This window comes from Columba livia, chromosome 2 (assembly GCF_036013475.1).
Source record: "Columba livia isolate bColLiv1 breed racing homer chromosome 2, bColLiv1.pat.W.v2, whole genome shotgun sequence".
Classification (NCBI taxonomy): domain Eukaryota; kingdom Metazoa; phylum Chordata; class Aves; order Columbiformes; family Columbidae; genus Columba; species Columba livia.
The window spans coordinates 88060927-88078047 of NC_088603.1; the positions used below are offsets into that span (position 1 = coordinate 88060927).

The following is a 17121-nucleotide window of genomic DNA, read 5'->3' on the forward strand; positions in this document are numbered from 1 at the left end:
ATGAAGGTCAACAGTTACAGTTTTAAGAAGGGGAAGATTTATTTCCTTTCTGTAGTGCAAAAGAAGCCAATTTAACTGCATGCACTTTGACTAGGAAAAAGCATAGCAGAGACAGAGGTGCATCGCCTTGAAGCAGTTAAGCGTAAAGGCAAACAACCATAGACTTTCCAGCTCTTACTTTACCTCTCAGCTCCTCAGTTCCCAACAATACACCACTCTGTCTCACACCAAATCATCCAAATTGTACTTCGCACTAATGAGAATCTGGACACTGCTATCTTCCTGGTACTGCTGTCACACACTAACTAACAGGTAATACCGATTTTTAATGAGAATGGAGAAAGCGTTCATTGTTGTAGGTCCCTTTTCAGAAGCTCTTATTAATTCAGTCCATTTCTCAAAAAAAATATAATGACCTTGCTGGCTTTACTCTAGCACTCTGGGATCACCTCTGCTCTTAATGCTTAGATTTCTTTCAGTGCCTGTGAGGGGAAAAAAACATACAGCATCACCTGAATGGATGCTCAATGTCTCTCTAGGGACATCATTTTCCTCTCTGGCAGTTTGCATAAGGAAAGCTTTTCCCTCACATACACAGTCCCTGCCCTCTGCACCCAACAAAGGCTGCCTGCGGCAGTCTTGGCTGTCAAGTGTTGCATCAGTCTAGTAATTATGGAGCAGAATTTTCACACTTATTCTCATACTTCTTAACTCTGCTACTGTTGGGTTGCCTGGAACTCTGACATTGATCAGCAAATGAAAAATCAATTACCTCGTCTTGCCGTAATATATATGCCTGCAAACCCCAGAAGGGGATATGAAAGTTTAATGTTTTCACAATGACCGTGGCTTAGGGGCTCATGGCTTAGCACAACCCGCATATGAATACAGAGGGAAGGGATACCCAGAGAAGGAACTGCCCCTGCATCACATGAGCATTTGTCACCTCAAATAGTGACAAAGAGCAGAATCCCTTCTTTGAAGATTTCTGCAGATATAAAAAGACTAAATCAAACTTAAAAGCCAAACCACACTAATAAAAGAGACAATTGCATGCAATTTTCAAGGAGAAGTATATGGTTTTATTTACAAAGCACACAAGCTTATACTGATTATTCAGGAAGAAAATAGTTCTGTGACCTAGTTTTGTTAAGAGTGATCAAAAGAGTGCAAGACATCTAAATCATTCATTTGTAAAGACATTGAAGTTAAATCTTCATCAAGATCACAAAGAAACCCACTTCCTACACAAAATCCATAATGCTATTTAAAAATACATTAAATGCTATTTGAAAATATATGGCTCTGTTTTATGTTGGAGGTTGCTAAATCTGGTAGACGGGCAAAGGTAAAGCTGCTACAGTACCGCATCTCTACATCCATCCAGTTGTGAGGCATGCAGGCACACATGCATACAATACATACACACATATATCCATGGCCAGTCATACAAGATCAACATAGGCTGCAAACAAAACACTCAAGCAAACACAAGCTGCACCAACGTCCTGATTCCACTCCCCTGCCTGTCTTACCAGGATGAAAGAAATTTAGCACAAAATACATAAGTAGATACATTACATATCATCCCTCCAGTAATTGGCTAAAGATACCCAGTCTGTTCAGCAGCTGGCCCCTGGATCATCCACTCACCCATGCCACAAACAGGTCTCTCTGGTCCAGCTTGGACTCCCTGCTTACCCCAGTAGCCAAGCCACACAGCCTCTGGCCTTTTGGGTAGGTGCTGATCTCTTCAGGAAGATGTGCCAGGGAAGATTTAAGGTTGGACATTAGGAAAAGGTTCTTCCCCCAGAGGGTGGTGGAGCACTGGAACAGGCTCCCCAGGGAGGTGTCACAGCCCCAAGCCTGACAGTGTTCAAGAAGAGACTGGACAATGCCCTCAGATACATGGGTGTGAGCTGTGGGGTTGTCCTGTGCAGGGACAGGAGTTGGACCCGATGATCCTTGTGGGTCCCTTCCAACTCAGGACATTCTATGATTCTGTGATTCTCTCTAGTAACCGACCTGGACTGATGGCCTCATCTCACCCCTACCACCTAGTCTGGCCTGACGAGTCATCACATACACTGAGATGCACACCCACAAAACACACATGCAGCCCAGTCTCTCCAGCTGCCCCTGCTCTCTGACCTCTCTAACCCACAGCCCCTCATCCCATAGCTGGTACTTAGACCTCTGGCACACTCCAGTCTCTCCAGCTGCTGCACCACAGACACACAGGCCCCTGTGAACCATGGTCTCCACTCCAGTTGCTACATGCAGAGCTCCATACACAGGCACAGAATACGAAGGCCCTTCATCTAGTTAGAAATGGAGGCTGAGAAAGCAACAGGACAGACAGCATGGGTCAGGCACAGAGCGTGGCCAGACAACTGTACTGGCCAGCAGCCTGTTAACAGATAATCAAACCCTTTTATTGCCTTATGCCTCTATTTTCTCACACTTGTTCCTCCCCCAAACCACTCTTATCCCTTCATTCCCTCACCTAAACATCCCATATTGAGTCTTGAACAATCCAAAAATGCTCTATGCCCGTATTATCCTAAAATGAGACTCACAGCTTGTGGGCAGCACTCCCTTCCATCTGTAAGGTGAACTCGGGTCCCACTCTCAATGACCCACCTGGTTGGAGTCCCTGCTGGGGCAGCTCCAGCGGCACTGAAAGTGGTTCTTCAGGACACCTGTGGCTGCCTAACTATGGTCTCCCTCCTGAGAGGATAGAAAGCCACAGAGCTTTGACACCTGTGACGCATCAGCATCAGCCACGCATCCGGGCAATGTATCAGGCAATTCAGTTGCAGAGCTGGGTTTAACACTGACTCTGCTGAGAAAAGGAGTATCACAAAGTGGGATCTTTATTTGCACTGTAGCTGAACAGAAGTTAAAGGTGACTGACAAAACCCAGGACTACCAGTACAGGTAGGTCCAGGGAGATTTCAAAACACGTTTACAAAGGTTGTTGTCCTGGGCAGGTCAGCTCTGTTTATGTAACCCCAGGATCTGACTTGGGAATATTTTTAGCTAATGAAGCTCAATGGAAGCTGAAATGATGTAGCACAGAGAAAACAGCTAGATAATGATTTAGGGGACTACATTTGTAGCATGTACAAGAGGATGAAGTGATATGGTCAATACCAATAACAGTAGAAAGGGAATCATCTCTGCCCTCAGAGGTTGTCAGTGAAATACCAATAAACTAAACTGAGGTGAGAAAGTCAGCTAAAAACCCAAGGAAAACCTTTACCATCTAAAATGCTGGATAGCAGAAAAAAAAGAAGTGTCATCACTGATAACTGAACAGTAAATGAAGGAAAATCTTAGAGCAAACAATGCAGAGCATCACTTAGTGCTCTACTTAGAGCATTATCAAAGGTGCCTTATTATCTACTTTTAATTTTTCAACATTCTACTTCTCTTATTAGCATTTATGCCTTTGTCACCCTTTTTGCCTGGATGATTTCCACCTGTTTCTTCTTCTTTCCCTTATCCTTTTTGCTGCATGTTCTTTTTTTACATCCTGACCATTTTTACTCTTTAAGAAGACTTTCAAAGTGTTATCCTATGCTTATTTTACTAACAAAACAAAACAAAAAAAACAAAAAAAAAAAAAGGAGGTGGAAGGAATTCAAAAACAAGCCCTAAGGCTCTAAAACAACCTAAGTGGATTTCATGTTAAGAAATTAATTAAATATGATAAATTCTGGACCTAAATACCACGTTAGCACAAAAGAACCAGCATTGAAATGCCACTATTCCACTGCCCAATTAAGCTCAGGTAACACCATCACTAGAGCAACATCCTCTCCAGGTGTCATACAGGGAGCATGCTATCTCCTCTCTCCATTCGTGCCTGCCTTTATCGGTGTCACTATGGGCCATTCTTTCCACAGGCCAAACAGTGTGTAATCATCCAAAACATCTCAGAGAATGTGTGTGTATGCAAAGGTCAGCAACAGTCAGTACTCACAGACCATCAGCAAAACCCCAAGAGATGTCTGGCACAAGCTGAAACTCCATCCCATCACTTACATCCTAGAGGAAACAGGATTACTGCACAACTCATATTTGCATTCAGAGTGTGAAGCTCTCTCACATGTAAACTGCTGCAAACCTCCTTGAATAATCCAAATAGTTTCACTAGAAGTATGTGAGTAAACGCTGATCAAGACACAGTCTCTTCCTGTCTGCAAAATATTTGGGCAAGATCTCATCTTAGCATAGGACAGCTAAATCCTGCTGTAGTTAGCCTGAGCAAACGTTGCTGTGATAGAGCCAAGGTGAACTAAGACCATACAGAGTGAGTATTCAAGACAAAGAAGATTATTCAGAGGTGGCCTGTAGGAATCTTTTAAACAAACAGAGCAAATATCTTCAAAGCAAAACTTGATTTATCTCTTCAGAGCAAAAGTTTTGTGTTCTCAAAGGTAAGAGTGTGTCTGTGTTGAGGAACTCAAAATGTCATGCTTCAGAGTTTGAGCTACTCACTTGCATGGGAACCGTTTGAAAAATTTCCTCCCATTTAAAACTGGCCAGATAAACTTTGAAGTTCCTGTTTTCATCCTATTCTGAAGTAGCAGATACTGGCAACAACTGTAGAAAGGACAGGCACTGGGATCTTGAATAGCTAGTCTTTTGCATGCGTGCAATTCCTACTTACAGGATCAGTGGAACTAATTATTCTTGCTTAGTAATCAAGGAGAAAATTTTCTCCGAGTCAGATGGATAAGGATGTGGAGGACACCTGCTTCCTTCTTCAGCACTGAGAACAAACATCTGCCGGGAACCATTTAGGGGGATTTTGCTCACATGTTTGTTTCTTGCCCTGCTGAGACCTCAGTTACTGATCACCAGTCTTAGATCTGTGCATCTATAAGCAGTTGCATATTCTGAAAACCTACAGTTTTGATATTGATAAATCTAAATTATTTGTTATAACAGTGTAGAGGGCTGTGGATTAACTGTCCAAAGACATGGGAGCTGGCCTAAGGTTCAGGTTCAGGCATACCTCTGCATAGCCCTGTGTTTCCGGAGCAGCGTAAGTGCTTTCACAGAGCCTGAACTCCCAAAGCCTGTGGACCTGAGCTAGCTCAGTGCACAGCCAGCTTGCTTACTTCAAGCCTGTGTTCTTGTGGCTTCTGAGCTGATAGACCGCTACACATCTATGAGAAAATACAACCTCAAAGGGACAAAGAAAATAAAACTGCAAATAGAATCATGAATGCAACTTTGTCTGATAAACTACAGCCTGTTTTCAGACTGCTGTTGTCGAAATTAAAACATATAGAACAAAACCTGTAACAGTGGAGGAGCCAGACATCAGCTGTAACTAATACTGTCCCACAGCATATAAATACGATTTAATATAGATAACTCATGAGAGGCATGGGAGAGACATGATTCCTCTTACTCAGGCCCACACAGAACAGATACTGATGTCATTCACTGGATGTGCAGTAATAGCCATACACTGAGAAGGGAAAGAATACACTGTATAATAACAAAAGGCACAATCCCTGGGAAGAATTAAGAATTACTTCAGGGTTTGCAAATGATTTCCACCAGCTGTGTTTCTGCTGGTAAACCAAACAAGACTGGAAGGCAGTTTTGAGCCCTGCGACCATCACTGCTGTCTAGCTGTTATCCTGTTCACTTGCACCGTTTTGATCTGGGCCAACCAACATTTTCCCAGAGCCCTGACACATCTTAGGGGACAGAACACATCAGAATTTATTTGGAGAAAGTTGACACCCTGGCCACCATGTTTGGTGAAGGAAGAAGGGTGGGCATTTAGCCAGGTAACCATGAGCTGTGCTGATGAGCTGTGCTGTGCCACCCAGATCCAGGGCCAGAGAACCGTTCCCCTTCTATCAGCAATCTAGCTGTAGCTAAGAAAAAACAAAACAAAACAAAACAAAACAAAAACAAACAAAAAAAAAACCACCCACATGTGGTAGAAGTTTGCATTACCTCATTTGCTTCTGGTCTCCGCTTGCTTTTTCGGGAGCATAAAATGATTCCATGACATCCTTCCACAGTGCCGACAACATTGGCACTTGGAGGCTGTAGTTAATAATTAAAAGCCAGGTGTCTCTGTATCGAGTGCCTGACTGAAACAGAATGAGGACCAGTACATGGTAGAAGTCTACTGAGGGAAACGAAGGCTATCCAAGGACTCACATGAGTGGGCACTGGCAGGAATGCACAGGAGTACAAATTTTGGACCGTGACTGGAAGAGGAATGATTTGTTCTGCCTGACCAGCAGCTCAGCATCAGGAGATGGCAGGGACTCAGAGGACAAACAAAAAGATCACATCCTATTGCAGGCCTCTCCACACAAATGGGGGCTTGAACCACCGCAACTTTGGGAAGTCAGTAATTTGGGAAGGGTGGCATCTCATCTGGACTCTGACTCACCAAAGGCTTCTCTACACAACAAGAGGTGTTTGTGCTCCTGATCCATCTTAGTTTATACTGCACTAAAAGTGGCTGATAGGATGAAGAAATGTATCCACATCTTTAGCGTGAAAGGCATTTTTCTTCTACTGAATTCTTGAAAACAACACGTAGGGATAGATGATAACTCTGCGAGTACATAAAATGACAAAGCGTAGTGTCTAGAGTGAGTATCTCACCCAGAATTTTATGCTTCAGCTGCAATAAGAAGTTATTCACAATAAATTTAACAAATATTACTAAACTGTAAAGGTACTATATAAAGGAAAAGGCTAGGCAATGTCTGTGAAAATGGAAAGAAAACAGCAAAACTGACTCAACTGAAAGAATTAAAGTTTCTTTACTCTAGAAAAATTACCTGGAAGGACAGCATTACAAAATTCTGAATGCGTAGATTTAGCCTTTCACTGGCAAGTTATGTTAGTGTCATCCTTAAAAAGATACGGAACATAACTCCTTTGGAAGAGGTATTCTGGACAGTGAGAATTTAGTTGCTGCTCCAGCAATGTTATGCGAGAAAGGAAGGTACAGCTGGTACAGCACACTGCTTTCTGTTTCAGTTTAGAAGTACTGGAATTTCCAATCACCTATTTAAGCATTTTGCATTTGTGGAGGCATAGCAGCCACAGGATTGAGTATTCTAAGACAGACATTCTATAAATAAAATAATATACTAAAGGACTGTGGACTTGTTTGTCAAATAAATTTACATTTTGGAAAATTTGAACTGCTAAAATAAAACTTAAATTTTTATGATCAGAAATGAAAGCTAAAGTAGTATAAGAGTGATAAATAAACACATAGGTGAAATTTGTTGCTGAAATCATATTAATTTAACGGGAGTGGACACCAAAAGAAATCTGACCCTTCAAGTAAAGCTTAAGAATCAATGTTAGATGGAGATATTTCCATGATTTTTTTTTAAAAGAGGCATTTATTATTTAACTTCTGTGCCCTGATGATTTCCTACACATATCACTGGAACTCTTTTCTATGCCTTTCTTAGATGCTGATTTTGGGTTGCTGGTAAATGCTGCTTTTAAAAAAACACATGACTGCCTGGACACATGATTTCATTTCACCATAGCATTGCAATTCTCAGCCTTTGCTGAAATTTCCATCCTTTGAAGTACTGCAGGTCTTCTCTTCGTAGCCTTAAGGACTTTCTGGAAGATGTTCACACTCTCAATGTCAATGCTTGATTACTGTGAAATGCCTTCTCCTATATATCTATACTCTTTAGGCAAGCAGGCTCCTCATAAGCATATCCAAATGGTGCAGATTGTCTTGAATCACAGACTCACAGAATCACAGAATGGTAGGGATTGGAAGGGACCTGAAAGATCATCTAGTCTAATCCCCCTGCCGGAGCAGGAACACACAGATGAGGTTACACAGGAATGTGTCCAGGTGGGTTTTGAATGTCTCCAGAGAAGGAGACTCCACAACCTCCCTGGGCAGCCTGTTCCAGCACTCTAGCACCCGCACCATGAAGAAGTTTCTTCTCATATTTAAGTGGAACCTCTTGTGTTCCAGGTTGAACCCATTACCCCTTGTCCTATCACTGGTTGTCACTGAGAAGAACCTGGCTCCATCCTCGTGACACTCAATATATTTGTAGATATTAATGAGGTCACCCCTCAGTCTCCCCTTCTCCAAGCTAAAGAGACCCAGCTCCCTCAGCCTTTCCTCATAAGGGAGGTGCTCCACTCCCTTAATCATCTTTGTTGCCCTGCACTGGACTCTCTCCAGCAGTTCCCTGTCCTTCTGGAACTGAGGGGCCCAGAACTGGACACAATATTCCAGATGTGGTCTCACCAGGGCAGAGAGAACAAGTGAAACCCAACGTAGGCCTATAGATTGTAAGAATTAGTTTAAAAAAGCATAGCAGCTGGCATTTCAATACCTGCCTAGATTTAGGCATAAAATCAAAAGTAAAGAAACACATGCAATAATAAAAAACATGCCTACTGTATTGTGCTATGCGGGGTACAGCATTCCGTTCTCAAACTGTTTTGCAGCTGGTGCACAACGTGGTGAGCCAGACTGCTCTTGGGGTGGGGACAGCAGAGCAAAAATGGAGCAAGGGATGGGACAGCAATAGCTGCTGCTGCTACGAGAAATAATCTCCCTCCTTCAACAGCAGTCGCTGCCCTCCACCCCTTCAGCAGGGACAACAGCAACTCATTTCATGTAAGTGTGCAGGAGAAAGCAAGAGTTGTTTAAGCTGCATTACTTTCATGAATAACTGTTCCCTATCAGCTTCAAAAAAAAGGTATTCAAGAAAGAAAGATAAATTCAGCCCACAGAAACAGCTTTCAGCCATTCAGCCTACTAAAATTCCTCTGTGCTTTAAGCTTTCACTGTGTAGCTGTGCACCCTCAGGGGTTATACAATAATAAACGTAGTTAAAGACACAGTCTTTCTTTCTGCCCTTTTTAAAATAAATATTATTTTTTGTTGTACTGCATGATAGCAGCATAAACCAACTTCTAGTCTATTTCTGAGCCCTAGAAGTGTACATTTGCTTCTTTTATTAGCGGGTGAATACTGATGCTTTTTATTTGTATTTTGCTGTTGTACCACTCTATTACATAGAACTTTTTTTTTTTTTTTTTGTAAATATCATCACCTATTAAAGATGTTCAGTTAAAAAATGAGTTTAAATTAGTGGTCTACAAAAAAGGTCTATGCCTATGTGCTGCATGTTGATTAGACCAGCTAAATGTATATTATAGATGCTACACAGAAGTCACCCATCTTTGAAAATCCAGTCAATCACCTGATGCTGTCAATTATCTCCTTTTTTAGGAGCTGATGAGATTTAAAAGCATTAGCACTATTAACTCTGAAAAAGCTAACTAGATCTATGGAAATATTTGTAATTTAGATATGGTATGTTCTTTTAGAGATTTCCCTTAAGTATGAATTGCAAAACACATTTAAACCATCATCTCATGAATCCTGATAGAAATAATCATGTAATTATTGTTATGTTAAGTGATAGAAAGCTGCACACACACTGAAGAGCACCACAGAGAGACAAGGAGCCTGAATAACACCCTGCTACTCTCAGGCCCATCGCAGGAGCCACCAGCCCCCCTGCACAAGCCCAGAGGGGCACCTAGGCACAAAGGCAGGCAGGAACCCAAATTAAGGGCCCAGAGAAAGGGACACCCTGTCCAGGTCCCCCTCCAGGCTGTCCAGGGGAGCCTCAGCCCCAGCGTCCAGGTGTGACACCATGCCCATGGGTGCAGCTCTCCAGATCAGCTCTTGGACTGAGGGACACGATTGCCCAAGGGCGTGGGACACATTAGAACAAATTATGTGATACAGGACAATGGAAGACTTACTATGGGATGTTTAGGGCAGGAACCAAAAGTAGGGAAATGGAGAGATCATGGCAGTTTGGGGAAGAACAACAAAATAGAGGGATAAGGGGATAAAAGAAGTCAGTTGCATGTAAACAGGTCCCTTGTTGGTACACTGGCCTGGCCATGCCCTGCACCTGACCAGTGACATCTGTCCTGTCTTCTCATTAAACTCCATTTCTAATTTTTTCCCTCAGAGAGAGACTCTGTGTGTGTGTGTGTGTCTGTGTGTGTGTGTCTGTGTGTACTGGTGTCTATGTGCATCAGCTGGGGTATGGCCATGGGCCACAGCAGACCCTGTGGCAGACACTAGAGCACATGAAGGTGTGCAAGCGCATGTGTGAGCACTAGCAACAAACAAACTGGAGCAGCTGCTGGTTAAGTGACATGACCAGGGGGGCTGCCAGAGGGAAGTCCATGTGTGTGTGCATGACTGTGAGCAAGCGGGGGCTGTACAAGCAGCTGGAGTAGGGCTGACATGTCCAGGTACTAGCAACTGAGAAGAGTGGGATCCAGGGGCAGCCACTGGGCAGACTGAGTGTCTGAGTTGAGCTGCTGTAGGGATCTACATGGTATATGTACATTGATATATATTCCACTGGCAGACCTTCTTCCTGGCCAGCCAGAGAAGGGAGCAGGATAAGGCCATTGGTTCTGTTCGTGTTTCTGTGAGTGCTATATGAGTCAGTCTGTGTGGCCAAGTGTGTATTTATGTATATATGTATTGTCTACAGGTGTACAAATACAGCACATTTTTGCCAAATATAGATCATATCACACTAACCAGTTTAACTTGATGAGACACATGAATTTCCAGACAGCAAAACACACAGCAGATCTTATTTTTTTAACTTCATAAAAGCCCACACACAGTAGAAACCCACTGATCATTCCAGATAAGAGAGGGAAGAATGTAACTTCCATTTGTGGAAGAAGACACACAACATAAGCCCAAAGGCTCACATTGCTGGTGGTGGCCTGGGACAATCACAAAGAATCATCATGGCAAAGGCAACCATACCGGAGAGGTTTTTGTTCATCGAGGGGGACCTGCTGAAAGTACTCTGAGGGTTGAAACACTTAATGATCCACCCATGAGTATCCCAACTGCAGGCTTGTGAGCAGCCACAAAGAGGAAGGCCTGCCACATGCTAACCAAACTAGCTACCTAACTTTGAAGAGTACCTGTAAAATTTAATCAGTTGATGTTTTTCGAATAATAGGTGAAGTCTCATTGCAGCCTGCAGAACCAGGCCCCAAAAGGAGGCGTCTGGGCCACCGACACCTCCCTACAGGAACAAAGAGATTCTAGGAGCAAGAAGGTTAGAGATTCAAACCAGCAGCAAGAAAGTTAGAGATTAAAATGGGCAGAAAGATTTGCCCGATTGCTAAGTTAAAAATCAATAGCTATGGCCTATTCAGAAAACAAAACAAAACAGTGGTTTGAAAAGGGAAGATGATTTTATTAACAAAACAAACAAACAAACCAAACCAACCCAATTTGTTAGTCACTACAAACAAATCATACCAAAAACTTGTGAATCAGAAGTCAAGCAGAAACCATAATCTGGATCTACACTAACACTAGTTGGTGCATATACACCAGCAGATCACATAAGACTAAGGTATAACAGCTTGATCTTCAGCCATCCATAACACATAGGATAAAATTTGTACTGTAATAGGAGACTTCAGGCTAGCTCACAGGAAAGGCACAAGGTCTTGTGGATGTAGCCCCAGAATTTCTCAATTCAAACATTCTTGAAAATTAACAAAATTTTCATTTAGCATTTGTTTTTGTCCAGCAAGACTGAATATTATCTTAGGATTTATCCTGGCTACCAGGCTACCAAAGGAACTTCTCACATAAGCAGAGACCAAACACTAGTTACATAAAAGTTGTTAGAATTTGTTTATTTTTGCTACATGCATTCTTGAACAGGGTACAAACAAACAAACAATATATATGTAAACATGCAGGCCGCCCAGTTACAATTTCGTGTCTCTAAAAGGGATCCCTTTTACAGTGCTGCAAGGAGCTGCCAAAAAATCAAAACAGGTAAGGAATACTAGTTTTAAGAAAAAAAAATGACAGTTCTTAGTGATTTAGTCAAGGTTTAGAAAACATCTAGCCACATCTAATGAAAAAATATTACAAGAGCATCAAATTTGCTTGTTGAGAGAGTAAACCAACAATTTTATTTAAAGACTAAAACAAAAAATCACATCCCCCATATATAACATAGGGAAAAAGAAAAATGGAAGCTTATGGGCTGTTTAATGATTTTGGTTAGCTCTTTTTTAACAAATTAAAAACAAAATGACCTCTAATGATAGTATCAACCCATTAAGAGATCAGAATGGTTGAGCAGTTGATAATAGAGCACGAAAACCACAAGTATTTCGTTAGTATCTGTTCTGTCGTTAGTATCTGTTCTGGTTTGGGGAGAAAGAGGTGATGTGTTTATAGCAAGGAATGGCAATGAAACAGTTTCTATTTCAGCAACAACTGAAAGGCATGTTAAGTCGCTAAAGTCTTCCAAGCCAAATACCTTAGTGTCATAATGAGAGTCATGTTCTCTTGCAGCAGCCCTAACCACCAGGCTACCAGAAGCAGACAGATCAGCAGTAGGATGCTCATCTGGGGGGCAGACCATGTGCCTTGTAAGAGTTAGGATTAAAATTTTCTACAGAAAGTTACTTTTTTATAAAGTGAGGCTGGAACACAGGACTCTTTTTCTTCCTCCCTGTCACAGATCCCATAGCTGCACATTAAACTCCCCACTGAACTGCAATGGGAGACTAACTGGGTATTTTACTGTGGAGTCTATGTCTCCATGCTGAACCCTGCAGCACACTAACCCCTTTGTAGACTTAGCCCCCTATTAGCGTTTGACACCACTGTAGCTGCTCCTGGCACGTTCCTCTAAGGCTTATGCCCACATTGCAAGAAAGGTGTTGATGAAGCACAAGTAAGGCCTCAAAGAAGAACTGTGAAAGTGATGCAAGGCTTAGCTTGTGCAAAAGCAGGCACCACATTTATTTTACTGACAAAAAGGTTATGAGGCAAATTCGTGAGAGTCTAAAAGTACTCTCATGGGAGAAACAGAAATTGGATACTATCGAGTCTGTCAGTCTACCGCCCAAAAAAATTAGATCCAGCAGAAGATGGATGCCAAGGCTTGACAAATTCCTACTAAGAAAGAGGAACAAAATTGTAACACTAACAGTCAACAACCATGGCAAAAATATGAAGGCGTGTGGAAGATCATCTCCATCACTGCCAATTTTTAAACCAAGGTGGATTTCCTCCCCTTTAAAGACATGCATAGGTCAAATAGAAACCAGTTCATGTAACCAGCAGAGACTGTTGAAGGATTCTTTATCCCTACAGAAGGCTTTTATCTCAGTGCCGCTGACTGCAACCAACACTTGATAATCAAAAGCAGGCTAAGCCTTTCAACTTTATTTAAGCCAATTTTGAGTGTAAAACTTTACAGAGGACAAGAAAAGGGATGACAAAACCAGTAAGATAGGCTCTGCCAAATCTCAAGCACATGCTTTGGAATATCAGTTCCTCTCTACTGACAGACTGAAGGTATGATTAACTTCCAGATTGCTATGGGATGCCAACCAGAGTCACTGGAAGATGCTGCAAAACTGGAGAGGGTCTAGCAGAGGGCTACCAAAAGCACTATAAGGCAGAAGAACTTGACATAAGAAGAAAGACTAAAGGAATGTGGTTTGTTCAGCCAAGAGAACAGAAACGTTAGAGAAGATTTAATCAAAGACTTCCAGTACACAGGAAGTAGTTATAAAGGAGATGCAGGTACTCTCTACAGAAGCATACTTGCTAAATATACAGGAAATATGCTATAATACCTCAAGTTTATTTATAGGTAATTTGTTATACCCCTGTCCTTCTGTTTCTTAATACCATACTACTGGCTCTCTATCTGTCCTCTAGATAAAAAAATCCATGGCAGAGGAAAAATACACTGTTCATTGCTAACATTGTAAAGTATTTGGTTCTGTTCTGTTCAGACACATTAGTAGACCTGATATCAAAATATTAATAACATATTTTTGTTAAAGCTAAGGGTAGTTCTGCAAGCCACACTTTACTTAGTCCTGAATGTGTATCTCTAAGCCTCTGAATTTCAGTGTGCTGGTAGTTCCTCATCTCTGGGCTTTAGTGACCAAATTCTGCAAAGCTGTTTCAGTCCAGGCCTCACTATTTAAAAAATAAACAAAAAACCCCACCACCACAACTACAACAAAAAACAAAAACAACCACCATTCAACTGCACGATCCTTTTAAACAATTACACCATAGTTCTTTTTTTTTTTTTTTTTTGTTAATTACACAGATTCTATACCAACCTGAGGTACATCATTGACAAATGTTATTTCTCTTTTTAGTGCAATCAGTATCTCCAATCTAATCCTTTATTTGTTGTCTCGACTTTCAAAAGGAAAGAACCCAAAACAAACATATTTTTGCTTATAGTCCAAAGTATAAACAATAGTAATCTAAAAGTGTACAGAGGGCAGAATGCACTGCAATAGTGGCATTTAGTCCCTTCCACACATTTGTAAGAATGCAATGAACTCAGTAGTTTCAGCAACTGCCAAACTATTCAGAACATTTAATACATTTTGCAAAGAAATAATAGAAAATTAATAACATCCTGGAAATTAAATACCTTAACAGATTTACAGATTGCTCAAAGGCTTCCACTTTCTCTGAATGAAACCGGAAATTATAGCAAGAGATGAAAGACACTAATTGTACATCACAGCCCATGATGTATTCCTATTGATTCCGGAGACACGATGTGTCTAAAATATAATATCTTCTGAAAGTACTCTTTTAGATATACCAAAAATTAATGGTCTAGAAAGACAGACAGGAAAAACATGTTGCAAAGAGCAACTTTAACCCAGAATGCTTTTAGGAAAGGAGTGGCAAACATTAATACTGTTTTAGCAGCATATGTATGCCCAGAATAAAAGCCATAGGATGACATAAACCCAAGAATAACATTCTCCCCGACTTATTCCACTACAACTTTCATTAATTTTATTACTGAATTATTAAAATACTATATTGACTGCAGATGACGACAGTCCTTGCTTAGCATATAGCACGACTTGGCAACCTCCTCATAAAACACACAGCTAATCCAAATCAGCAAGAGAAAAGCAAACCCATTTATTTCACCATTTAAAATTTCTACAGATACCTTAATTTTAAATCATATTTTGTTTATGAGACTTCAGTTTCAATATTCCATGTAACACAGATCCGCAGCCATATCTTAAAATAAAATGTATTTTCCTGAAAAGCAACTTGCAAGGCACAACTTTGTACAATCACTGCAATTTTGAAGTTATTCTTTGAGGCACAACGTTTTTCAAAATAAGGCTCGAGTAACTTAAAAGGTAAGTAGAAACTATTTGCTTCATTCTTCATGCTATTAATAATAAATAGCATTATGTCTATCTTGTTCTACTGGTATGTTTATAAAAACATACTTTTAAGCTTCAGTGTCACTTTGATGCAAAAGTTCAAATAATTCTGTTTCCCTAAAATGACATAACTATATTAAAAAAAAATCTATTAATGACAGCTGCGATCCTTACAGTACTACAAGAAGAAATGGAGCATTTCATCATTTAAAAGATCTGCAAAACAGTAAGGAAAAAAACCTCCTAATATTTGGATTTTTTAAAATTATTAATCTGTAGTATGTCATGTAGTAAAGTATCAGAGTCGAGTTACAAGCCAACTGCAAACACAAACACAATTGGGTTCGCTAAATGCCATGGAGTCTGGAGCCAGCCAGTCCCCTTCAATCAGAGGCTCAAACAGGAGAAGGCTGTAAAACTCCTGTAAATGGCTGAGAATTACAAAAGGAGGACAATCTCTACAGCAGCCTTGGCAGCAGGCCTTGGGGTATTCAGAGGAACACTGAATTTTCTGACTCAAGGATATTTTCCAGATATCAGTGTCATCTCTATGTCTTCAAAGTTAGGCTTTAATGAGCAGCAATGTGTTTTACATGCCAAAATGACAACGCATCTACCAGAATATGGCTGCATCACATAATTTTTCTGCAAAGTTAGTTTCAAAAATGGTAAGTGCTCTGTGGCTGTAGATTCTACCAATTAAGTGTGCGATTCAGCAAGACATAACATTACTGACACTCTCATTATTAGAAAGCGAATACCTGGGAATTAAGTCTGTAGCAATACAGCAATGAAGAGAGAAATAAGTTTATACTCCCAAGCACCAACTGGGGCAATCCTGGCTCATTTATGAGGCTATTCAGTGTGCAATTAATCATTAATTCCACAAAGAACCTACCTGCCAAACCAAGTGTTCCTTTACAACAGCTGTACCTGATAGACAGACGCTCAGCACAATCGTATGAGATGCAGAGGTCAAGACGCTGGCAACTATAGCGTCCCTCATGTTGAAGGGCAGCATGGTATACACCACAAAAATAATGAACAAGAAAAATGATACCTGTGCAAGACAGCAAGACAAAAAAGAAGCATGTCAAATTCATTTTGGAATAACATTCAGAAAGTAGCATTTAATTTTGAACTGTCTTCAGCATAAAGTTACACATCAGTTTTTTTAAAGGAAAGTTACTGCTAACCACTGCAGAAAATTTATTTAGAAAGTATTAATTTAAGGAAGTGATGGAAATTGTACATTATACTTGATTTAAGAAGTGCAGTTTCAAGACACTACGTGGTGGTTCAAGGACTATACAATACTCCAATCTATTTAACTTTACAAATTTAACTCCAAACTTATCTTTTCAAATTTTAGTTTTATTAACACTCTGTTTATAGTTAGAGTGTAGTTCTCCTGGGACTGGTGGCTTCTGACTGTGAACTGCATTACAAAACATTTTTTCAACCCCCTCCACAGAGCCTAAAGAATTTAGATTCAGAGAAATTTCATTCATCTTGATGTACTAAAAATTCATGATGTAATATAACATGACATTATTAAAAAAAAAATCCCAAGTTTAGCTAAGCATTTTGGTTTAGTAAGATTATACTTCACGTGTATCTACATGACGGATGTCAAATTGCCTTAAAACACTACATTTTAAGCTAATACATTTATTTGGACATGAAAACTATCTTCAGACAAGCACAACCTACAAGCAGAATTTGCTGATTGCTTCTTACAAAAGGCTACGAGCATCCACACTAATTTTATGGAACAAACTCTCCAAATGCACAAGCCAACCT

The 17121-nt window shown here is 40.6% G+C and overlaps 1 protein-coding gene across 2 annotated transcripts in view; it reads right to left on the bottom strand.

The window, feature by feature from the left end:
* Positions 1-17121, bottom strand: part of ADCY2 (adenylate cyclase 2) — a 225488-nt gene that overhangs the window by 145129 nt on the left and 63238 nt on the right. The window contains exon 3 of one of the 2 annotated variants that reach the window (XM_065052706.1): positions 16217-16378. The exons of the other annotated variant lie outside the window; for it this stretch is intronic. Coding sequence (XP_064908778.1) covers positions 16217-16378 — 162 coding nt within the window. The remainder of the gene's footprint in view (positions 1-16216; positions 16379-17121) is intronic. 2 annotated transcript variants of the gene reach the window in all.